Source organism: Rhinolophus hipposideros, assembly GCF_964194185.1.
Source record: "Rhinolophus hipposideros genome assembly, chromosome: 9".
In the NCBI taxonomy this organism is placed as follows: domain Eukaryota; kingdom Metazoa; phylum Chordata; class Mammalia; order Chiroptera; family Rhinolophidae; genus Rhinolophus; species Rhinolophus hipposideros.
This window is the reverse complement of record NC_138055.1, coordinates 51,341,863-51,365,739: the sequence shown is the minus strand read 5'-3', so window position 1 is coordinate 51,365,739 and position 23,877 is coordinate 51,341,863. Positions and strand designations below refer to the sequence as shown.

Here is a 23,877-nt window from a genome sequence, read left to right as displayed (position 1 = left end):
CCCTCTTTCACTGTCCAGTGGTTCACACCATTCGTGGTGTGATGTCCAGCCTGTCCCTTCCCAGGAGGACCAGGGTCTCCCTGCTCAAGCCTTACTCCTCCTGTGAATGTTTGGCCCCAAGCCAAGCTCAGCTCTAGCCTCTTAAGGGGAAGGCCTAAATACTATTCAAATAAGAGAAGAAGGACACTGAAGAGGAGATGGTTGAAATCCAGTTTATTAGACCAGAGGCATGCGTCACCCATAGCCCTGCCTGCTGTTTTCCATCCGGTGCACACCCCTTGGCCTTGCTCTTGCTTTCCTCTGGAGAGGTCTGCTGCTCTCTAAAGAACTCCTAGGAACTAAGAGTTCCCAAAGATCCTAGAGCCTCACTCTCCAGCTCCAGGCCAACGCACGGGTGACCTGCCACAGGTCCGTTCTGGGGTGAGAGACCAAGAAACGGCTGGGCAGAGAAAGCCTGGGAAGGAATAGGGCTCTGGCCTGGGAGAACTGCCTGGTGGAGGGGGCGTGGCAGGCCCTCTATCTCACTCCTTTCTGTTTGAGTTAGGGAGGGACAGAACAGCAGAGCTTTCAACTTCCCCTCTAGACCTGTGTCTTTCCTCCCACTACCAAACCATACCTCACCAAAAAATATAAGTGATGGGCTTGGGTATCCAGTGAGGAAAGGGGCTGGGCACCCAGAAGGAGGGAAAGGCCACTGACTGAGGACCTCAGCGTCTGCCTGTCAGCGCTCGCTGTTCTACCTGAAGGGGTCACTGGTCCACAGCTCCCTGTGTCTCTGGTGCCCCTGGCTTAGTGTGCGGAGCGAGTCTCCATCCCTTGGGTGGGGGCTCTCTCGGAAGCAATCCCTTCCCCCGAGAGGCCACAGTCAGCCACACAAAGGACTTTGGGGTGTGGAGAGCAAGAGGGGGGATGTTAAGGCTGCGGGGGGGGGGGGCAGAGGGTACCCAGGTTGTGGGGAGAGGGTGAGGCCAGAAAGAGGCAGAGCTTGTGATTCACAGCTTCCTTTATGTCGCCACCGAGACAGTGCGAAGGTTACAATGCGCGTGTCGTCTCCTTGTGCTTCTCAGAGGGATGTGTGTACACAGTACAGACACCAGGGGAGAGAGTCCAACTCTTTATACAGGCGAAGGCATTCATAGACCAGGGAGGGAGCAGAAACACAGGAAGGGTGGGGTGGGAGGATGGTTCTTAGAGACAAGAGGGCATGGAGTAGAGACGGACAGTTAGGGGAAAGTATATACAGAGATATAGCAATATAGAGTCTGTATCATATAGAAATAGAAAATGCAGATGAGGTTGTGGAGAGAAGCAAATGAAGTTGGGGAAGAGGACTTGAGACAGTTCCATAAGAAAATTTATGGATGTGGCCCTCTGCAGGGGCCCCGGGGAGAGGGACCAGTGAGATTAGGCACCAGCGCCCCTCTCCCTGAGCTGGAAGCCAACTAGCTGGATCTTTTATGGGATGGTAGAGGAGAGATGCCTCTTGGGATTTCTCTCCAGCAGCTCTGGGGTGGTAGATATCAGGATGTGGCCTACAGCACCAGGGCCACACACTGTCCCCATCTCCACTGCTTCAGGGGATCCCCACCCCCACCACCCTAGTGACTTCACATGGTGTGTGTATGGGGGGGTAGGTACTAGGGTCTTAGTTCCTGCCTGGAGACTTGGGGTTGGGGGGGTAGTCACTGGGCTGAGAGGGTCTCTTAAGGCTGGGGAAGCCCCCACCACCACCACTATCCCTCCCCCTTCAAGGTACATTCTCTGGTTTGGGGTCAAATTCCAGACCCAGAGGATCCCCTCCACCCCCCACTGGGAGGGGGCTTTGGTGACTGGTGGCAGCAGAATGTAGGTGGACACTCAGATGACAGACAGCCAGACAGACAGAATTCAGGCTGGGAGCTGAGGGAGGCAGCATAGAGCAGAGAGGGGCAGCCTGAGGTCACTTGCCCAGTTCTCTTTTCAGTTTCTTTTTCAGATTAGTTTTGTGAAAAATAAAAAGAAAGGGATAGAGACAGGGAAAGGACTCTATGGTCAAGCCCCCTTCCTCACCACACACAGGAGGAAAGGACTGCCCAGGAGTGGGGGGCTGCCTTGGGAAGGAGAGTGGGTCCCCAGGGCAGATGTGAGGGGCAGTTGAGGGCCCCCTTGCTCTCCTTGCCCTCCCCATCTAGGCCTTTGGTACAGTGGCCTGCAGGGCTCAGCAGGTAAAGTCCTCAAAAGTGCCTCGGCCCGGGTGGTGAGGTAGGATGTTGGCAGCATACGTCATCCCCGCAGGATGGCCCCGGAGGCTCTCACACGGGTTCTGGGGGAACGGCACAGGACAGGCACTGGTTATGGAAAGGGCCGCAGGGGGCGCTGGGGCACGGGGGAGGGGTGGCCCCGGGGTGGTGGGGCAAGGGGCGGTCCGGAGGGCACCCCTCACTGGCTCCCTCACGTGTCTTTTGACGTCATCCAGGCTGAGGGCCACGCCCTTGTCCGCGCTGCTCCTTTTGGCCTCCTTCTGGCACTTCCCTCGTCTGCACAGCTTGTGCTTAATGACCTGGGACAAGGTGAGGTGGTGGGTGGGTGTGTGGGCAGCCTGGATCCCCGCCCCTTTGGCCCCGCCGCTGCTCACCTCGTAAGCGTAATCAAAGAGCTCCAGCACTGTGAGAATGCTGGCCCCGATGAACAGGCCCATCTGGCCCCCAATGTCACCTGTGTGGAGGGGGCAGAGAGGTCAGTGGGGTCAAGACACCATGGGAGCTCACTGAAATGGGCAGGTATAAGTCATAATTGCAAAATGATCGACAGCTTTTGTATAGAAGGAGCACAAAGATTCTGAGAGGGGGTTTTATTTTCTTTATGCTTTCCTGCATCTTTTTCTACTTTTCTAAAATGAATAGGTACTATTCAGGAAAAAAATAATTGTTTGTAAAATACCCAACACTCTTAATCTCTGGGCAAAATTTAAAGGGCATATGAAATAGTCCCCTGTTCATGCCGACAGGCCTATCTTTTCCACTTTGCCCTAAAAGAAGGCTCAGCCCCTACCCCCCACCACATAGCAAGACAGCAGGATTTGGGGGAAAGCCCTTGGGGATGGCTGGGGACAGACGTGAGCAGCCTGCTTTGGGTGGTAGGGTGTCACACCATGCCCATGATATGGGAAGGGAACAGGTGCCATCAGCAGCTCACCCAGGAGCCCTGCAATCTCATAGGCCTTCTTCTGCTCAATGGTCTCATAGTTGAGGACTTCAAAGAAAATGTCCAGCACCAGGATGTTCTCCCTGCAAAGGGGTTGGGGAAGGAGACCTAGGTTCAAGTCACATCTCTGTCCCTTGCTAGCTAGGTGACCTTAGTAAATTATCCTCTCTGAATCTCTGTCTTCAGATCCATCACATGAGATGCTCATGGGGGTACCTGCCTTCTAGGGTTATTGTGAAGATTAAATGTGATGGTGGATACGAAAAGATGCTGTGCGCACGGGCAAGTGTGAGGTGATCCCAGTTACAGCAAGGAGGATGAAGACAGGATGAGGTGAGGAGGAAAAAGAGGAGCATTCCCTGTTTGTTCTGCCTTGGTCTTTCCTCCACGCCCACTTCAGACCCAACTTCCTTCTGTCTGCTAGACCCCATCAAAGTCCACTCACACCCTTCACGGTCCCCAGGGCCCCGCCCTGCAGGCAGAGCACTTACCCTATGTACTGCTCAGACTTGTTGAACTTCTTGGCCAGGTACTTGGCTGACGCTTTGCTGGGGATCTTGACCATGGACAGCTCCTTGCCATAGCGGGTCAGATTGCAGGGCATTTCACACACACAGTACTCCTGGTCCTTCTCCACCAGGAAGTCTGCGCCCAGCCAGGTGACACGCGCTAGTTGAGTGGTGCACTTCTGCCAGGCCCTTCCCAGCACCACAGCCTGGCCTTGCGCAGAGTAACCCTGCACCCTCCACTTTTTTTCTGACCTGTCCTTCACCCCAGCCCGTGCCCAACTTGTGCTGGTCCTCACCCTGCCTCCCCATGGATATTGTCTAACCTATATCTCATTCCTTCAGAGCCCTTGGAGACCAACCAGCTGAGGTGCTGATGAGAGAGGGTGAGGGCCCCTCCCAGGTGACCCCTGTATATTTTCCACCAGGGCATCTAGAGATGCTATTCCCAGCTAAAGTCAGACACGGGAAAGTTCAGTTGAAACCTGATCCAGGAGTCATGTGAAGCTTCTGGGAGCTTGGTCTGAAACCCCTGTGCGTCTGGTTGGCAGCCCCTCCTTCCCTCCTCCCAGGCTGCCCCAGGACAGGGGTGCTCACCCAGAGCAGGATCTGCACACTCCTTGTACTGCTCTGGGGTGCAGTACGGGGCATCCCCTACAGAGGAGAAAAGACAGTGGTGCAGGATGAAGATGAAAGGGGTCTTGTGACGGTGGTGGTACCAAAGGCCTAGAAGATGGAAGCTGAGAGACAGTGGGAGGGTAGGACCAGCCAGCCCCGTCGGTCCCAGAGGTGACCCACCCCAAAGTCCACCCCTCCTGGACCCTTCCCATCCGTCCCTATCAGTACAGGCGGGAATTGAGGTCAGAGACACAAGAGCCATATGGGTAGGGAATGGGGCTAGAAGTGGGGTAATGAGAAGCCAGCTGGTCCCGCTTCCATGCTGGCAGGAGGTTGATATGCATGCGGGGCAGTGCAGGCCTGTGTTGAGAGCTTTGGAGCCTGACCTGGCATGTGTACCATGCGGCAGTTACAGTTCTCCACCAGGTAGCGGGTCTCACAGTCGATGCGGCAGGCGGTAATGCTGTAGGAGTCGAAGAAATCCGAGTCCATGGTAACAGCTTTGCAGGTGCCCCAGGGCGGGGGCAAGTAGATGAGCTGCTGGGAGAGCCGGAGAGCTGGGGGGTGTGGGGACTTCTCCCCAAGTCACCTTGACGGACTTCTCTGACAAGATGCAGAGCTCAGGAGTCCTGCCCCCTCTCCCTCCACCGCCTCCGAGGGTCTCAGAGTTTAGAGAGCATTACAGTTCATTAGACCATTCATGCTTCTGACTAGTCAGGTCACTACGCAGGCCCTCGATCACTGGTCCCTCCCATTGGTGATTGCCCACCACCCCATCTGGAGCCCTCAACACCCCATCCTGGGACCACCTCCGGTGGCTTGCTCACCCGCTGCTCCTGGCAGGCCACAAAGGTCTGGAACCCTGGGGCCACGCCAAAGCCCAGCTGGTCGATGAAGGGCGGTTCGTCCTGACTGTGGATCTGCACTTTGATGCCCGCTTCAAAGGACGTCTCGTCTATGGGAAGGAGGGGGGTGTGTGTTGGGAGAGCTTCTGACTCCCGAACCTCCTTCAGAGCCGGGGACATCCTGCCTCTCCTGGGAATAAGCACAGCATACACTGGGACTGGGGGCCCAGCCCATCCACAGCTTCCTTCTGGGTTCACCAGTCCCGTGCTGCCCTGACGAGCCCTGCAGCCTACACACTTCTTTCCTTACCTGGCTTCAGCTATGCGTCTTGCTGTTTCAAATTCTTTCTCACTGTCTCAGAGGTTCTCCATTTCACCCCCTCCTTTTCTCCCTTCTCCCCCATCTCTCTCTGCCCCAAGGCCCCTGAGACCAGACAAGACAGCAAGCAGCTCAAGAAGAGAACGAGTTATTTATAGAGCGAGGGGCGGCCAGGGATGGAAAGGGATGGCTGGTTACCTTGGTGAGTAACTGAGCCAGGAGGGGGAAGCCAGAGAAATGTGAGTGTGATAGTCAGGTGGAATTGGAGATGGAGATGGCGAGATGCTGGGAGGGAAGGAGGAGAGCCCAAGCCCTGCCTCAGGTCCCACAGTGGATGGAGCCCAGGAGTCCCCTAGTGGAGGCTGAGGCCCAGAGCCTTGGGGAAGGGTCCCCTGAGAGAGGTGACATACCAGTCTCACCCCATACGGGCAGGTACTCGTCCTGCTGGATGTCTAGCATGATCTCCAGCCCATTGCCTGTTCCACCCTTCATGGTCTTCAGCCGTGGACGCCCATCTCGGCCTGAGTTGAATGTGTAGCACTTTCCATACCGTGTGAAGACCTGGCAGGGGCAGAGTGAAGAGCCTAAGAGTCCTGCCAGCACCCCCTACCCACCAAGATCTGTCCCAGGCCGCCCCCCAGTTGCTGGAATCACAACAGCCTTCAGGATTGCGACTGATTGCGCCTGTGCAGCCCTTTCTCCATTTGTCTTCCTTCCCACCCATTCTCTGCCCTGCTGTGTGCGCTGGAAAGCTGATCCCTGTGGGGTGCATTTCCTGTGCTCCTTTGCCACCTAGATAGGCTTCCAGTTGGGTTTGGTCAGTGGGAGGGATTAGTAAGGGATAAAAGGGTAGAAGGAGAGGAGGTCAGGGCACTTCTTCTCTCCCACCCTGTACACCTCTGAGAGTGTTCTGGCCGTGGCTTAGACCCTCTGTGATGACAAATCCTGCCGGGAGGGCTTCCTGCATAGCCCATCGCCATTTTGTGCTCCTTCTACCTATGTGTGACAATTTCCCTCTACTGGTAGGTGCCTCAGGCCCCCTTACTGGTTTCCTTAGCTCTGCCCACAGCTTTGTTCAATTCTTTTCAGTTGAACTATCTGAGTTGCAACCTTTTTCCTGCTGGGACCCTGACGTATACCCCTCCATCACCAGGATCCCATCACTGCCATACCCCTGGATTTTACCCCAGGCATCTGAAATCCTGTTCTCCCCAACACCCCCTCCAAACCAAGCTAAGTGTCTTAGTTGCCTCTAGCCATCACCCCTTATGTCCATCACTGTCCCATTATCACCAGAACCTGAAAGTGAACCCAGTTGCCATACCAAGGACTATGTTCACTTAAGCACCAGCACCTCTTCTCTCAGCATTTGGTCGTTTGGTGTTGAGCACCCAGGGCATGGCATGTTTGGCAATGCTTGCACAGGCCTGGCAGGGCCTCAGAAGAGAGCTCCACCCTGGGGGCAGTCTCCCCAGCCTATGCCCCAGAGCAGCCTTTCTCGCCACAGAGAGAAGAGTGAACCAGTTCTTTATGGCCCTTTCTCCACAGCTTCCCTGAATGCCTCCAGATTCCCGCAAAAGAGACGAGTGTGTTTTACTCCTGCGGGATGGCGACCAAGTCCACACAGCTGGTCATAAGGTGAGACACAACCCAGAGAAAGAGACAGATTATCAGCCCAGACTGGAGCAGCAGGGGGCATGAGGTTTACTAGGAAATAGAGTCCTGGCTTCCTTCCCCCTTTCTAGAACAGCCTCCTCCTCCCCACTCCAGAAAAGAAAACACACTCTCCCCCATTTTGTGGGTGAGGTCCAGAGATGAGGTAGAGAGAGAACTCCAATGGCTCTAACTCCCCAGTCCCACTACCGGGGTTTTGTGGCATTCAGCCACAGGCTCCAGGCTGGACAAACACATCCATGCCTACCCTCCATCTGGGCACGTGGGGGCTTCCAGGTGGCTGAGGCATGCTCGGAGCCCCAGCCTTGCCCTGGCTCAGAGGGCTGTGTTGCTGGCTGCTGGACTGCTGCTGCCATCTCGTGGTTCTGGCTGAGAACTGTCTGCTCTACCTTTAGATACAGAGGAAGCCAGGTTGATCCTTTCCTCCTGTCTGGCGTTCCTGTATCCCCTAGCCTGTCTGAGGTCCAGTGGCCAAAACCTCCAGGTTCCCTGTCTGTCTTAAGTCAGTCCTGAAGGATGGATGTGTGGGGAAAGAAGGCCTGACATCTGGCACCTGGAGAGGGCAGGAGAGGAATTAAGCCAGACGGACCGGACCGGAAGCTGAACCAGGGAGATGGTGGGGTGCCACGTGGTCCCTCAGCAGGGGAAGCCTTAGACTCCAGAGTGGAAAGGCAAGCAAGAGGTCCACTCTTCCGGTGAGGACTTCCCTTGGGAAGAAGGTCCCTGGCCACTTAGAGTGGGGAGAGGGGGGAGGATTTCAAAGAGGCCTGTTATTGTTCCTCAGACACACACACACACACACACACACACACACACACACTAGCAGGAGCACAGGAAAACCAAGTGAGAATGCAATGACATCCCTGCTGTGGGAGCTGCTGACCAGGGGTGTGGCGGGGTGGAGATGGGAACTGACCCCACCCCTCTACCTCCCGTCCACACTCTTCTCCTGTACCTCCAGAGACCAGGTGGCACCTGCCCCAGCTCCAGTCCAGGGATGATGGTCAAAACTGTTAAGGCTGGCACAGGCACCACCTCAGAGGTGGAGCAAGGTCCAGGGCCTGGCTGGATCACAGGGAGGTCTGGACATGCTGGAGAGTATTCAGGGAGACACCCGGAGAATATTCCGGGCAGCAACTAATTACCAACTAGTACAGATGTATTTCAAAATGCTAACAAGAAGAGCAGGATGGGTTCAGACCCAGGAATAGCAGCCCAGCTCCAGATCCTGGGGCTCCTAGGTAAGCCCTGGCCTCTCTGAGGCATGTCACAGAGGGGGAGTGGTCCAGATGAGTCGGGGGATGGGCAGGACCCACCAGCCAGGGCCCCAGGAAGGCACAGTCAGGGTGAGCCATGGCAGACATTCTGGGGGTGCCGTGCCAGGCATGGGCCCCCACTCACCACCGAGAAGTTATGAGGGCCGCAGGGCCCCCCGCGGTAGGAGCAATAGAGCAGCATGTCTTCCAGCCGGTGGCAGGAACGATTATAGAAGCGGTGCAGGTTAAAGGGCTCCCCAGAGAAGGCCTCGGGCCCTGGGGGGGCGAGGGGCACCCCGGGGTCATCACTTTCGTCCAGCCCCAGCATGGGGGCCAGGTAGAGCAAGTCGGGGTAGCTGAGCTGGGACAGCCGCACAGCATTGGTGTTGCAGAAGGTGACCGCTGGGAAGGCCAGCTCTGTGGTGGCCACCTCGTCCAGCAGAGTCACGTGCGGGTAGCTGAGGTAATAGGCCACGCGGTCTCCTACCTGCCACAGGAAGGCACCCAGTGCCAGGACAAAGGCCGCTGCCCACAGGGCCTGCCTCGGCCCTGGGCCCCCCTCCACGAAGACGTGGTTGGCACCATGGAGGGTGCAGCTGCTGGCAAACGCCACCAAGTCCATGGGCAAAGCCCCCTCTCCGGCCTCCTTCCTCGCTGCCTCCTTGTCTTTCTCCTCTTCTTCCTCTTCCGCTTCTGAGTTGTCCCGTTGCTGCTGCTGGTGCGGACCCCAAACATCTCCCAAGGGCCCTGGGGCCTCCTTTCCAGAGGAGAATGACACAGAGCAGAAGATACGGATGGGCATCTTCTCCAGGGGCCTCCTGGCTCCAGGGGGTTGGCAGGAGAAAGGGAAGGAGAAGTGATCCCAGCCAGGCTCCAGCAGGGCCAGCCACCCAACCCTCCTGCCAGGTCTCTGCCACCCGGCTGGCTGTGTCCTTCCTCGCCAGGGCCTCTGTGGCAGTGTGGTGGAGGCGGGGCGGGGCATGGAGGGGAGGACAGCCTGCCCTGCTGGGAGGGCGGTGTCTGGGCTGATGAATAATTGATGGCAGTGGGAAAGGCTGATGGGGAGGAGGGGGCCGGAGCCCCTTTCCTGTCTCCAGCTCCAGCAGGAGGGGGGGATTGAAGACAGAGTGGAACCCCTGGAAAAGCCTAGGGATTCTAGGTTCCCACCTACCCAGGTGAGATGGGACCCAGCAAAGTCCTTTGCTCCTCCTCAGGTATCTGAGCCCCCAGACTCTGGGCCCTCTCAAACCTCTGGCTCCTCTCTCATTCCCCCTGCCTCATGATTCCCCAATTATTTCACTGACTCTCCAATTCTCCCAATAGACCCTTAGACCCCAGTGCCCCTCTAATTATTACTTTGATTTTCAGTTTCCTTCTAATCACTGTCCTGACCCCAGTTTACTTTCAGTTACTTCCTGAACCCCTTATTCCCCTGCAGTCACTCTCTGGACTTCCAATTTACCTCTAGCCAGTCCCTGACCCCATTTCTCTTCTCCACACTCCCCTGACCCATCTTTACTTCACCCTCCCCCCATGCAGGGCTTCATTTAGGTCACTATCCCCTCCCCCACTCCCTTCTGTGGCTTGGGGGGCAGCCCAGGTTCCATTAGCACAGGTCTCTGACTGACCACAGACTCACTTATGCTCTGTTCCCGGCACTGGGGGAAAGGACCCCTATCTCTCGCAGCTGAAAAGCTTCCTGGCAGATTACCGCTCCCCTTTCCAGCTTGCCCACCCCCCACCTCAGTCCAGGAGAAGAGTTCAAGGAATTCTGTTCTGGTGGGTGGAAGAAACTGAGATCAAAGCAGAGACAGGGTCCTGGGTCAGGTGGAGAATGTTGGGAACCAACCTGGGGAGCCACCAAATCCTCAGCCTCACACGTGCCCCAGCCCCTCAGGCTCTGAGGCTTCCCTTACCCTCAATTTATCATTCCCTGCCCCCAGGCCCCTGGCCCCTCTGTGGGCTCTGATTACTCAGGGCCACTGGTTGAGGAACCTGAGCCATCAGCAAAGTCTCCAGGGCCTAGAAGGTGACCTGAGGGGAGGAGAGAAAGGGAGGGAGGGAGGTGAAGCATGTTAACCCTTCCTCTGCGGGGCCAGTGGGGGTCAGACCAGTCTACTTTGGCTTTTGGCTCTGTAACCATCCCACAGCCTCCGTCCCATTCCCCCCCTCCTTCTCTCCCGTCCCTCTCTGCTCCCATACATCTTCCCTTCCCCATTTGCCTCTAGAGACCCTGGGGTGTGTAGGGAACGGAAGGCAGGGGGCCAGGTTCTAGCAGAACTGACTGATGTGGGACCTTTGGCCCCAGCTTTGCTGCCAAGGACACAGAGGCCCTGGAGAAGAGCAGCCTTTGAGATCTGGCCCCTCTCCATCCTCATGCCATTGCCCTCAGACGGGCCTCCTTCTGCCTAAACAACAGTCTCCCCAACCTCCGGAACCTCCCTGCTGCTTCTCCCCACCTTCAGTCCATGACATGTAATGCTGCCCATTCTCCTGTTGAAAGAGCTTCTCTCACTGCCCAGTGCCTCTTGGGAAAATTCAACCCCCATGCCACAGGCCTTTGTAACTTCCCTTCCAGCCTCCCCTCCCATTCATTCCAGTCCAATGTCTGGCCACCATGCCCTTCTCCCATTCTGCAGACACACAAGGCTTATCCATAGTGTCATGTCTTCCCTGCACTCCATCTGGAGAACTTCTACTCATTTTTCAAGACCCTACTCACACATTCCCTCCTCCAAGAAGACTTCCGTGACTCCACAGGGCACAGGTAGAGCCCACCCAGAGAACAGACTAACGGGTCCAGTTCTGTTCAAGGTCCTTCAGGCAGGAGTAGTGACCAGTAGTGCCTTGAGGACAGGAACTGTGAGAATGAAAGAGCAGGACCCAAAGACCACGAGGAGAAACAGGAACCGAGAAAGACCAGTGCCACCTAGGGCAACCAGAGATAAGTCACTGCAGAGGTGAAGAGAGACCCTCACCTGCAGCTCTTGTCCTCAGGCTTCTCCTGTATGAATTCATAGGTTCCTTTTCTGTTTTCTGTGCCATGTACGTTTTCATCCTGCCTACCAGACCTCAGCTGTCAGAGGGCTTTGCATGGCCTCAGGATGTGTTTCAGAGGTGAGTGCCAGATGTGGATTGGGGGTGGGGCCAGCCGAGGTTGCGTCTTGGACTGGGGCAGCTGCAGCTGCCCATGCATTCCACACCCACTAGAGGGCATTGTCCCTCTCCTCCAGACTTCCTGGCAGGGGAAGTCCATTGGACTTCCAGAAGGAAGACACTAAAGCAGGGGCAGCTTCCAGTCTGGGGCCTCACCAGAGAGAAGGGCCTGCACACACAGAACAGCTTCAGAGGACAGCAGATCTGGCACGGCTGGACGCTTCTCCCTCATACCACCACAAAGACCCACACCACACATCTACACGTCACTACACACAGACACGCAGCCCTCTTGCGGGGCAACAAACACACCAACACAACACGTACCCTAAATTCCTCCTCCATCTTCTAACATTCAGTCCTACCTCAGTTCGTTCCGGGAGACAAATCCAAACTTTTCACAGTAATGGGGAGAGGTGGAAAGTATCAGGCAACACACACAGACCCCCAAGCATATGCAGGGGGCCCCAGGAGAAGTGCCCCAGCAGACACACATGCAGAACAACACTTAATTCTGAACGCTCTGTCCAAGGATGTGACCCTTCTCAACATCTCAGCTCCTCTCCTAAGCTGTGTGTGGTCACTCAGTTTTTTCTCTGCATCTCTTTCTGTACTTCAGCTACCCGTCACATCTGTAGAATGCTTTATGCTTGTCAAATGATATCTCATGGGATCCTTATACAACCCAGTGAAGTAAGCAGGTTTGAGTAACTTCACCCCCATTGACAAATGAGGAAACTGAGGCACAGTGACCTCTTCAAGTCTCATGGAGAGCAAGTAATGGGCTTGCGACTAGAATTCAGTCATCCTTCTCCAAATCCCTTCTTCTTTATTTTTTCATTTACTCAACAAATATCGAGTGTCTACGTGCAGAGGACACATGCAGAATGGATAAGGGACCAGGATCCTGCCCTCATGGAGCTTACTGTCTAATGGGGCAGAGAGAGATAGTTTTTAAAAATCACAAAAATAAATATTTAATTACAAACTATGATAAGTGTTATGAAAAAAATAATATGGTTTTATGATAGTGAATGATAGAGGATATGACCCAGACTGGGGAATCAAGGAAGGCTTCTCTGAGAAAGTAATGTTTGAGTTGTAATCTAAAGAATAAAGAGAAGTAATTAGGTAAAGGTCTGCATGCGTGTGTGAGTGTGTGAGTGTGTGTGTGTGTGTGTGTGTGTGTGTGTGTGTGAGTGAGTGAAGGGGATGATATTCCAGAGAGCAGAGTCTGTGCAAAGGCCCTGAGGGGAGAGAGCTGAGAGGAGAGGGATGGCGCTGGAGAGCAGGGTAAGAACAGGCTGGAAAGTCAGGCAGGACCCAGACTCCTCAGGGCCTTGCAGGCCGTGGGTAAGGATTCTGGTCCAAGGACAATGACAGACTTCCCAGGGAAGGATTTCAAGTGATCAGAGCAGCGTTTGGAAGAGACCACTCTGGAAGAGCCGGAGGGGTTTCTGCCAGGAGGCCAGTGCAGTGGATTAGGTGAGACATGGAGTGGTGGGGGGACTTGGAACAGGTGACAAAGTGGAGATGTTTAGGAGGCAACATGGGCAGATCCCGTTAAGGAGGTGAGGGAAACAGAATGTGGGGATGACTTCTAGTTTGCATAAGTAGGTGAATGGTGGGGTGACTCCCAGGTCAGGAACACAAATAACCACTGGTTGGGGAGGTGAGATGATGAATTTGGCCTCACACAGGCGGGTTGTTTTGACCCTTGGGGACATCCATGTAGAGATGTTAAGTAGGAAATTGGCCACTGGGGCTGAGGCTAAAAGGAGAGAGCTGGGCTGAGACATGCATTTGGCAATTGTCGCTGTACAGATGGTAATGGAAGTCATGAGTGAAGATGAGACTGCCTCCGGATAGAATATAAAGTTAAACAAACAAACAAAAAAAGATAGAAAGAAAGCTAACAGAACCCTAACCTATGACTTAACCATTGCTCCTAGTTACCTACGAGTATCTTTATGCCTGAGAGAAACAAGTGCCTATGTCAACCGAAAAACATGGACAAGAACATTCATAGTAGCTTTATTTATTAAAGCCCCAAACTAGTAACACCCAAATGTCTAGCAAGAGTAAAATGGGTAAATAAATTGTGGTATATTTACGTGAAATACTACACAGTGCTGAACAGGAACTAACTGCCGCAGCACACAACGAGATTGCATCTCACAGACATAAGCAAAAAGACAGACACAAAAATGAATATACTATGTGGGGGATACACATGGTCTCGGAAGTTCAAGAACAGGTCAAACGTATCCATACTGACAAAAGTCAGAATAATGACGAACTCTGGTACAGTCGTATTGACTTGGAAAGGGTCCGCAGGAAATTTCTGGGGTGCTGGAAATCTTTTACACTTTTATAGCAATGTAAATACATACCAATGTAATATGTAAAATATTAAATAAGATACACTAATATAAAAATAACTAATTAAAATTAATCAAGTTATACCATTAAATCATACCCTCACAATTTAAAAGATGAAGAAGGCTTCAGATTGAAAATTGAGTATTGCCAACATTTCATGGCCAAGTAAAATAGAATGAACTGGTAAAGGAACAGAGGAGTCGCTAGACAAAGAAAGAAAATCAGGAGAGTGTGGTTGTCAGGAGAGGAATAGTCCAGAAAAGAGGTGGTGGTCAACCATTCTGAATATTGGGAGATCAAGGATAAAAAAAAAAAGTTTGCAAGATTTGGCAACACGGGGGTCACTAGTGGCCTTAGCGAGAACCATTTTGGTGGAGTGCTGGGGTGGGGAAGAATGCCATCGCGAGTGGCTTAGAGAATGAATTAGAGATGAAAACAAGGAAGACTGGAATATACATATTTCAAGGAATATACAGTGGAATATATCTTTCAAGAATTTTGTCTGAAAGGAAGTGGAGAGAGAGGGTGAGAGTTGGGGCGGGGGAGTGCTGTGGAATTTAGACATTTGTAATTTTGTTTCTATCTTAATCTAAAGTCTGATACACAGTAAGTGCTCAATAAATGTTAGCTGTTGTTACAGCTATATAAAGATGGGAGAATCTTAAGCATGTTTCAATGTCGATGGGAAGGTTCCACCAGAGAGGGAGAAACTGACAGGAGAGGAGAGAGAGAGGCAGAATCTTTAGGGTAAAATTCCTAGAAAGATAGGAGGAGATCAGATGGAAGGAACAGGTTGAGATTTCAGCCTAGAGAAGATGAATGTTCCCCTCTGGGGACTGCTTCTCCCAGAGGAAGGGGAGATGTTCTCTGAGGCTGCTATCGTCCCTGTGGAGTAGGAGGCAAGGTTATCTGCTGAAGGTGAGAAGAGGGCTGGAAGGGTGGCTGTTTGAGAAGAGTGGAGAAGTTTGCAATAATCATTGGGGAGAGCAAGTTGACCAGGAAAACACAGTGGGGTTGCCAGGCAGCCCTGTAGTCCCTGTTAAGGACGTTGGTCATACATGCAATGTAATTCCAAGCTGGCCTGTTGTGTGACTTCCTCTGGTAGAGCCCTGGAGCCACCCTGAGGAAAGCCGGAGGTGGCTCCATCTAAGGTTGGGACTTGTCCAAATGGTGCAGTGAAAAGGGAGAGGAGTCAAAAGACTTGGTGTCCTCAACCTGAGGCTGGGATTCCTTCTCCTTTGCACGCTTTCTTTCCCTTCCTGCCTCACCACACTGCTTCTTTACAGAACACGGGCAGTGGGGGAGCCTGGAGCTTTCTCCACCCCACGCCACGCTCTCGCTTCTATAGTCATGCACAAAGAACCTGAACTTCGAAGATCTGAAGTCAAGGTCCCAACCTGTCATTTATTGACTGTGTGACCTCAGACAAGTCACCTGATACCTCTGAGCCTCAGTTTCCTCATCTTTCAATGAAGATATTAACGTCTTCCTGCCTCCCAGAATTATGAGGATCACATGAGCTAAAGTAAAGGGAATTTGTAAATTGCAAAGCGCGCCACTGAGAGAGATGATTGATTTCGCTGCTATGTGCTCTGCATGCGACCAGAGGTTCCCCGCACACAAGCTCTCTCCCACAGCCACACAAAGCAGGCTGCGTGCCTCTGTGCACATCACACATGTCCACTTCACACCTAGTCTACACCCACATTTTCCCACTCAGATGGGCACCCAGGTGCACATGTGTGCTTGCACACGTGGGGCACACGTGCAGTGAGTGTGTCGCAAGGGAGTCTGAGTTGGCTGCTGTCCATGGTCAAAGCCACTGCAGCAGTCTCTCCCCTAGGGACGTTCCCAGCCTGACACCATGATGCGACACACCAATTAGACACACACACACACAGACACACACACACAGACACACACACATACACACACACACACACAGTCTAAGCTACACAGCCCAACCTCCCAGGTCCCCAGGACTGTCAGCCACATCCAGCCACATCCAGGGGGTGCAAATGAGACGGGGTGGGAGTGGGAAAGGGTTTTCTTTCCAAGAACTATAAGAGCTCAAAAAAATCACAGCATCCCCTCCCTCTCCCTTGGGAATGGTCTTGGAAAGGCTGGGGGGGAGGGGGCAGAGTTCTTAAGGAATACACAGCAGTTTCAAGCTCATTTTTAAATTTCTCTGTGAGGAAGATATCTGATCCATGTATCCTGGACGGCCAGGACTGCACATCCATCCTATACATGGGCCGGGAGGGGCTCAGCCAGTCCCTGAGGCTGAAGGAGGGGCTGCCCCTTGGCAATAATAATTTAACAATCCACTTAGAGCCCCCTTTCCTCACAGGAAATTGGGCCTAGAAGCTCAGAAATGGAGCAGATGGAACTATGCCCAAAATAGAACCCAGGAGTCCCAACACCCAGCCTCATCCTCCACCCAAACGAGGCACCACTTCTCATTCTTGCAGCGTTCTCCCGTTTTGCCTCCCAGAATCCCTATGCAGGGGTCCTGACTGGAAGGTTTTCAGTCAGAGGGTCGAAAGAGGCTCCCGGAGGGGCCACCTCAAACACATAGTGAGGGAAGGCTTGTGTCTGGGGGGCCTGGCCAAAGGCAGGCAATGACCCTCGCTGAAAAGGACTCGGCTAATCATCCGCTGGGGGAAGCTGGGGTGAGGGAGACACCACACATTCCACAAAACTGGAGTTTCTGAATAGCTGAGCTGGCTGGGGAGATTGCAGGGACTCTACTCAGATGTGGACAGTCCTCTCAGCCCGGGCACCTTACTCCTTGCTCCAAAGGCTTTTGTTAGCACCACCCACCCTCTCAGCTCTGCCCTCACTCTAAGCTCTCTGAGGGCAGGGACAGGGTCTGTCTGTTCACCACCCCACCCGCTCTGGCACCCAGCATGGGCCTGGCGCTTAGAAAGGGTTCTGACAGGAATGAATCAAGTGGAGCTTGATAGGCCTAACCCCAGCTCCTCCTTCCTAAGAGACACCTTTCCTCACCCCTCCCCCAGAAGTGAAACTGCTTTCCACAAAATCAAAGCATGCTCAGAAGCAACCCTCACCCCCAGCAGAACCTCTTGCCCTCTCTGCAAGCCTCTCCTCTGCTTCCTGGACACAAACCAGATGCAAAGAGCCATACCTTCCAGTTCCCCTCAGGCCCGGGCAGGAGAAAGGCCCAAGGCGAGGAGGTGTTCCTCCTTCCCACCCTTCCACTTCCGGCTCTGTCCCCAGAGGCACTTAGTTACTTACATCAATTCCCTATTACTTTAGCAAACAGCCAGGAGATCAATTAAGTTAGAGTAGCCTCTTAGCTGACAGCAGTCTGGGAGAGGGGTCGAGTCAGAAATGGCAGGGGAGGAAGAGGGCAAGAAGATGAAAGAGGAAACTTACCCAAAGGGGTGTGTATGTATGTGTAGGAAAGAGAGAGCCCAACCTAGGGTCCTCTGGATTCTTGCTACTGGCTCTACTTCAGTGTCCTCCCTCCAACCTCAGGCTCTTCTCAGGAAGAGAGAGAAGGGAAGGAGGGGGACAAGGCTGGAGGAGGTATCCAAGACCCCTAGGGCAGGAGTGCCCCTCCTCCAAAGTTAGCCTCTCACTGCAGGCTCTCCTTTCCCTCAGCAATCTGTGCATGTTCCCCTTTCGGCAGCCCTACTCCCTCCCCACCACACACAGGACTCCTGGGACTCTGGGTGGGGTTGCCCGTGACCCCCCTTCCTCTCTGTGTGGTAGTCCGGGCAGCCTTTCCCCTCAGCAGTCCCCCTACTCCCTACCTAGCTGGAGGGAACAGACCCAGGTAGTAATGTTGGGCCCTCCTCAGTGACTCCTGCTCTGAGCTGCTATGGGGTGGGGTGTATGGGTGTGAGGGGTATGGATAAGGGGCAGAGCCAACGCTGGGGATAAGCAAGCTTCCTGTTAGTCCTGGCTCTCTCAGGGACATGCCATCCCGGGCTCTGCTTGTCTTCAGATGACCTCTCCCTCCCCGTCTGGGTCCCAGAATAACCCACCTACACCCACCTCTTATATCAGCATCTCGCCGCCCTAGATGCTCCAGAATATTCCTGTCCTCCAAAACCTCAGAGGGATTTCAGTATCCACCCCCTCATCCCACCTTTCTTCTGGGGGTCCTGGGGGGACTCCTATGGGCTCCTCAGGGATTCCTGTCCCCCCATCCTGGTTCCCAATTCCACACCCTCCCGAGGGAGAATACTATGCCTACTACATACCCACCCTCAGGATTCCCAGTCTCTGCCCTCCCCTTTCTGCTCTTCCAGGGTCCAGAAATGAATATCTGCTTCTCTCTCCCCCAGGCAGAAGCTCTGGGTGTCAGCTGGAGGAGGAGGTGGCATAGGGCAGACTGGGCAACCATCTGCCAGCCCCCTCCCCTCAGTGCCTTTCAGCATTCCAGCCACATTGGCGCTCCCACTGCCAGGGACAGATAAGGTGCAGCTGCAGGCTAACACCAGCTGCAACTGTGCTCACTCCCTCCAGACCCCACAAGACACCGGCAGGCAGCTGCACCCCGGGGGCCCCGTCATGGAACCTCTGCCCTGCCTTGAACTGACTGGCCTTGAGGTGGGGGGGAGACAGCGGAGCCTCGGACCCTGTTTCCCCACCAGGAAGGGAAAGCAGTGGCCAGGGAAGACGGGGCCTTCTGTGTAGGTCTCTGGTTGCTCTTTTGGTAGCTCAGGAGAAAGCGCTGAGGCCTCCCCCACTGGGGTGCTGTGGGGATGCTCTCCCCATTGCCCTCTGCCTCTTCAGTCCCAAAGTTTTCAACCAGTTCCTCCCAGCTTGAGCCCATTTCCCCCTATTCACCCCCACTCTCGCAGGCTGACGTAGCCACAGCTGGGGGAAGCACTCACCAAACACTTGTGACCACGAGACTACCCTTGAAGTGGAGCTGCACTCAGAAGCACGTGGGGGGGTGCTTGTCACTGGAGACCCCCGCCAGGAGGGTTGGGTCTGTGACAGACCAGAGTATACCATTCCAATGTCCCCTCCCTCCAGGAGCACACACACCCTCACACACACCTTCAAAGCACCCTCCCATACAACCTCTCACAGGTTGGAAGAGGGTTGCCCTTGGAAACCTGTGTAAGACTTCCCATGTGCCTGCGCACACTGTATTTTGCAAACACTCTGAGACAGGGCTTTGACCCCCAGTTAAGAACCTCTGCTCATGAGGTGGCAGAAAGTGCCAAGATGGTCTCCCCTAAGCTCTGACCAGACAAATATTTTCTGTCAGTGTCACATCTGTCCAGGGGCTAGACACACACCTTTTGGTCTAGCAGAGGATGGCAAGGATGGAGACCCAGGAGAGGAGAGAGAAGGTGGAGGGAGCATCAGCCACGGGGTGCCTGCACCCCGTAGGACCAGGGAGCTGGAGGGGCGTGCCAGAGCCCTTCTTGTCCACTAGGGAGGTGTCAGACATGGACTCACAGCCAAACTCCCATCCATGCGTGTAGGAACATCCCGAAGGGCAGAAGGGGTAGAGTTCCTGACATGGAAAGGGTCTGGTCAATCAGAGAGGGTGGAAGGAGGGGCAGAGACGGTTGGGCCCAGCCAGATTTGGGGTCAGGTGTTTGACATGGGCTCAGACACAGCAAAAACTTGCCTTCTCTACCAACCCATAACAAGAAGTGCCAGTGTGAGCCTGCAGGTTCCTAGCCTGTATATCATTCCCCCCAGCAAGAGGAAGAACTCAGATTTGCTCCAGAGCTTTCTGAACCAATCGTATTTCCATCTAACTGCTTAGAATTGTCCCCTCAGACAACACAGACCAGTCAGTCACATTCCGGTATCTCCATTTCCATGAACCACTTGGAATTTTAGCATCACCACTTGGAATCTTTCTGGACATGAGGGACAAATGGAGCAACTGAACATTTTCTATGGACGAACTATATCCCCATTTTATACTTTAGCACCTTCCCAGGTTGAGTCAAGCAATTCCTTCCCTCCTCCAAACACTACAAACTACCCAAGTTCATACGTTTCCTCTGTCTTTCTTGGTGGTTCCTTCCGCTTGTATGTTGGGTAGGTTGGAGAGGAGGGCTCTGGCTTTCAGTGCCACTTTTACCTACAGTTCTACTACTCTTGGGAGCACAGTTGGTGAGTCTGGGAACCCTTTGGTCTCAGGTTCTGGGGAATCCAGGACTCTCCTGTTTTGAGGAAGGAAAAACGGGAAGAAAGTGGTCCTTGCATCACACTAAGTTCCCATCAGCTTGGCTCAGCAAGACGTGTGGTCATGTAACCTTTGTCTGGTAGATTTGACAAAGGCCCATGAAACTGGTCCACATAGCAGGACTTAAAAAGATTACGAAGTCTTATGTAAACTGAGTAGGAAAAAACATGCATGACCATAGCTCCAACCTTTCTACACAAACAAACACAGTTCATGCTCCCGTATGCTAGGAGGCAGCAAGCAAGTAGGGGAGAAAATGGGCAGGGAGAAAAGGGAGGCTCAGAGGGGAGAACTGGGGGCAGGCATGGGGAGCAAGGAGGTCCTAGAGGAGACTGGGTTTTCAAGGAGCAATAGCCAGAATTGGAAGGGGACAGATGACTCCAGGGTCAGCAGTATTAATGAAAAGAGCACACTGCATTGGGACTTAATGAGACATGTGTTCTAATCCTGAATCTGTCACTAACTGGCTATGTGAGCTCAGGGCAACTCGTTCTCCTCTCTGTGTCTCAGTCTGTGTGTTTGTAAAATAGAGATAATATGGCTATTTATCCAGGGGATTGAAAGGGAGGCTAGAAAGCATTCTGAAGAGTTATGAGCATTGTCCTCTCATTTGCTATTATTTTTTATACCTGGCTCCAGGTCCTCTGGTCCCTTTGTAGCCTCTGTATGATTCTAACTCCTCAGGAACCTGTATGACTTGCCCAGAATCACTTGGCACATAAGGTGCCAGTCAGTTCCCCTAACCCTCTCTGGGGTACTGGCTTTGAGACAGCCCCATCTGTGGGGGTGGTGTCTGTGGGGCATCTCCATTTTAAGAAGTAAAGCGAGCCTCCAGTTCAGTCAAGACTGTGTACCCCAGATCACTCTCCTTCCTCAGATCCTGGCTCTGTGGCTCTTGCTGGCAAGGGGGTAACCCAGTTGGACAGTGTACATGTGTGCGCGTGCGGCACAGAGAGAATCACCTGTCTGGCTATTTAAGAGAAAGCTTCCCTTCTCATGTTTCACAGTGCTTCTCAAACTTTAATTCGAATCACCTAGAGATTTGTTAAAATGCAGATTCTGATTCAGTAGGTGGAGTGGTGACGTCTGCATTTCTTTCAAGCTCCCAGGTGATGGTCCTCGGACCTCATTTATGTAACAAGTCTGCCACTTACCCACCACCACTCCCAGGTCTGACACCTGTGGCCCAGAAGGTAGCTTGACGGGGTTGGGGCCGTGCCAGGCGCGCGCGCTCTCTCTCTCTCTCTCTCTCTCTCTCTCTCTCTCTCTCTCTCTCTCTCTCTCTCTGTTGTGTACTATGGGCTCTCTTTCTTGCCATCATGGACACAAGGCTGAGGCTCCTGCCCTCACACAGAGCAAATGCACCCCTATGCTGAACAAAGTCCCCTCCTGCCAGAAGAGAGCCCCAGGGACACACAGCTTTCTCTCCCAGAGTGGCCAGCAGGATGAGACGGCCACCTGCTCCTACTTTCCTCCTCTTCTGGGGGCTGGGCTGACTCACACCCCACAACAGGGGACTCACCACCTTGAAGTCTTCTGCACTGCAGACCTCCCCCCGGAATTGGCAGGAGAGCAGCATGTCTCGAATGTCGTGTCCTGCACGGTCGTAGAACTCGCGCATGTTGAAGGGCTTGGGCTTGAAGCTGCGGAAGTTGGCCTTGTCCTGCAGTATCTCCAGCTGCTTTTCATCTGCCATCTGTGTGTCGGGTATCTCATACCTGGAGCGCAGGGGTAAGCAGCGCACGGATCAGCATGACCTGTTCCTGCCTCTGTGGCCTCCAGTGTGCCATACCCAATTTCAAGGGGATGGGGGGAACATAGCATCCAGCCCTAGGGAATCAGGCCTGGGCACAGGCACAGAGGAGAGCAGGGCATGTCCAGGGGACCTGCCCCATGGGATCTGAGAAGATAGAAGGATCTGCAGTGGCTGCCCAGGGGCTGGGCATCTCAGCACATGGGTAAGGGTGGGGTGTTAGCTCTAGGCTGGAGTTATGGCTTTTATACTATAATCTCGATCCTTTAAAGATGGTCTGCCCCCATTCCCCAAGTGAGGAGAAGATCAAGACATAGTGGCAGGAGGGTGGGCAAAGGTCACTCCAGAGAGGGTGGTGGTGTCTCACAGCTCAGGCTGGGTAGGGGCAGAGCTGTTTTGGACTATGCTGGGATCAGAGATTGGGTGCCCTTAATTGAGTGCTCGGCAGTACCCCAATTCCTTTGTTGTGAGTGGCAGGTTAGGGAGGGCTGGAGGGCAGGGTTGTCTGGGCTTTATGGGGTTAGAGAGGCAAGCTCCTGATGGGGTGTCTGGGAGCTGGGATGCATGCAACTCTGGGAGCCTGGCTGGGGCTGGGTGGGAGCCACCCACCTGTTGTTGAGCAGCGCCAGCAGCTCCCCAGCGTGGTACAGGTCATTCTTGGAGACTTGGCTAAAGCGGAACTCGTTCAGGTTGCACAGCGTGACGGCGGGGAAAGTGAGCTGGGAGGCAGCCACCTCATCGAGCTTGGTGACGTGGTGGTAGTTGAAGTAGTACTGCACACGCTCGGTGCACACACACAGCAGTACAGCCAGTGAGCCCAGGAAGCACAGGGCCCAGAGCGCCCGCTTCAGTGACAGCCGCTCGTAGGAGAAGATGTGGGCCAGGCCGTGCAGCGTGGAGCTGCTGGCGAAGGCCTGGATGCTCACTGGCTGGACGCCACCCACCTCCTCCTCCTCAGCCTTCAGTTCCATCCTGGCCAAGGGTGTCCTGGGGGAGGAGGAGGGCGTCTGTCATTGTCCTGGGAGGAGAGTACACAGAGGGTCCCTCCAAAGGTGTCCATCTGGAATCCCCATCTCCAGGGGTCACTGTCTCTGGGGCAGGAGACATCCCTGGGGTGCCAGCCCAGAGGTGGCTGGCCAAGGAACACACTGCCGGAAGAGGGTGCCTCCAAATGCAGGGGCGAGGGGGCAGCTCAGGCCGAGAGAATGCTCTCCCAAGGAAGTTTCCCGAGCTGGGGGAGACCCCAGACTAGTCATCCGAGGGCAAGAGGGAAGTCCCAATGTTCCCACAGGCAGACACAGGAGTTCCCTCCAGATGTGAGGTCACTCTGGGACAGGAATGTCCACCCATCCTGGAGATGAAAACTCCCCCAGATGGGCTGGACCCGGGGTCAGGAGCTCCTGGTCAAGGGTGTACCGAGAATTGGGCTTTTGCACCCCCCCACCAGCTAAACCTGGGCCAGAAACCCCCCAGGGAGATGGGGAGGGGCCCAGCCTGAGTCCTCACCTGCGGATGTCTCTAGTTTTCATAACCCGAAGACCGTATGTGTGTATGTTTGGGGTGGGGGGTAGGGGGCAGCGCGAGGTGGATGCACGGGGGGGGGGCGCGGTTCCCTAGGATAGCGAGCTGTCCCCACCCCAGACGCAACCCTCCCCCCTCCAGTCCAGCTTCTCGACGCAGCCAGATCCCCTACTCGGCCCCCGCCCCCTCCCCAGACACCGAGCGGCCCCAGCAGCTGGGGAAAGCGAGAGGGGAGCAAAGTCCCGGCTTCGGGGCGCTGGGGAGTCCCGCAGCCAAAGGCAGGGGCATCTGAGACCCACCTGAGGGGGCTTCGGGAACCCGGCAACCGGCGGCGAGTCCTGGGGCGCGGGGCCGGACGCGGGCTCAGCGCCGAACCGTGGAGGGGCGCATGGCCCGGAGCCGGAGCCGGCGGCCGCCGCGGCACGCCGCGCAGAGCCCTGCAGGGAGCGGCCGGCCGGCCCGGCTCGCCTCGGC

General features: G+C 54.5%; 2 protein-coding genes across 7 annotated transcripts in view; one reads left to right on the top strand and one right to left on the bottom strand.

Annotated features, from left to right (window-relative positions):
- Positions 1-23,877, top strand: part of LOC308501686 (uncharacterized protein) — a 37,091-nt gene that overhangs the window by 937 nt on the left and 12,277 nt on the right. The window contains exons 2-5 of one of the 3 annotated variants that reach the window (XM_081058434.1): positions 3,411-3,516; positions 7,020-7,109; positions 11,471-11,518; positions 18,256-19,940. In XM_081058434.1, coding sequence (XP_080914560.1) covers positions 3,512-3,516; positions 7,020-7,109; positions 11,471-11,518; positions 18,256-18,607 — 495 coding nt within the window. In that variant the 5' untranslated portion in view covers positions 3,411-3,511 and the 3' untranslated portion in view covers positions 18,608-19,940. Of the gene's footprint in view, positions 1-3,369; positions 3,517-7,019; positions 7,110-11,470; positions 11,519-18,255; positions 19,941-23,877 lie in introns of those variants that run through there. The other 2 variants (XM_081058435.1, XR_013993944.1) reach the window with 2 other exon arrangements.
- Positions 197-23,834, bottom strand: ASIC1 (acid sensing ion channel subunit 1). 4 transcript variants are annotated; one of them, XM_081058423.1, is made up of 12 exons: positions 23,703-23,834; positions 22,492-22,869; positions 21,652-21,847; positions 5,882-6,032; positions 5,135-5,262; positions 4,694-4,847; positions 4,287-4,343; positions 3,675-3,828; positions 3,175-3,266; positions 2,615-2,694; positions 2,435-2,539; positions 197-2,302 (listed from the first exon to the last, which is right to left on the bottom strand). In XM_081058423.1, exons 2-12 carry the CDS (start codon positions 22,851-22,853, stop codon positions 2,198-2,200), a joined length of 1,584 nt encoding a protein of 527 aa, XP_080914549.1. In that variant the 5' UTR covers positions 22,854-22,869; positions 23,703-23,834; the 3' UTR covers positions 197-2,197. The 4 variants fall into 4 exon arrangements, with proteins under 4 accessions (XP_080914549.1, XP_080914550.1, XP_080914551.1 ...); XM_081058424.1 differs by having other exon boundaries at positions 4,694-4,844; XM_081058425.1 differs by lacking the exons at positions 21,652-21,847; positions 22,492-22,869; positions 23,703-23,834 and adding an exon at positions 8,547-9,513.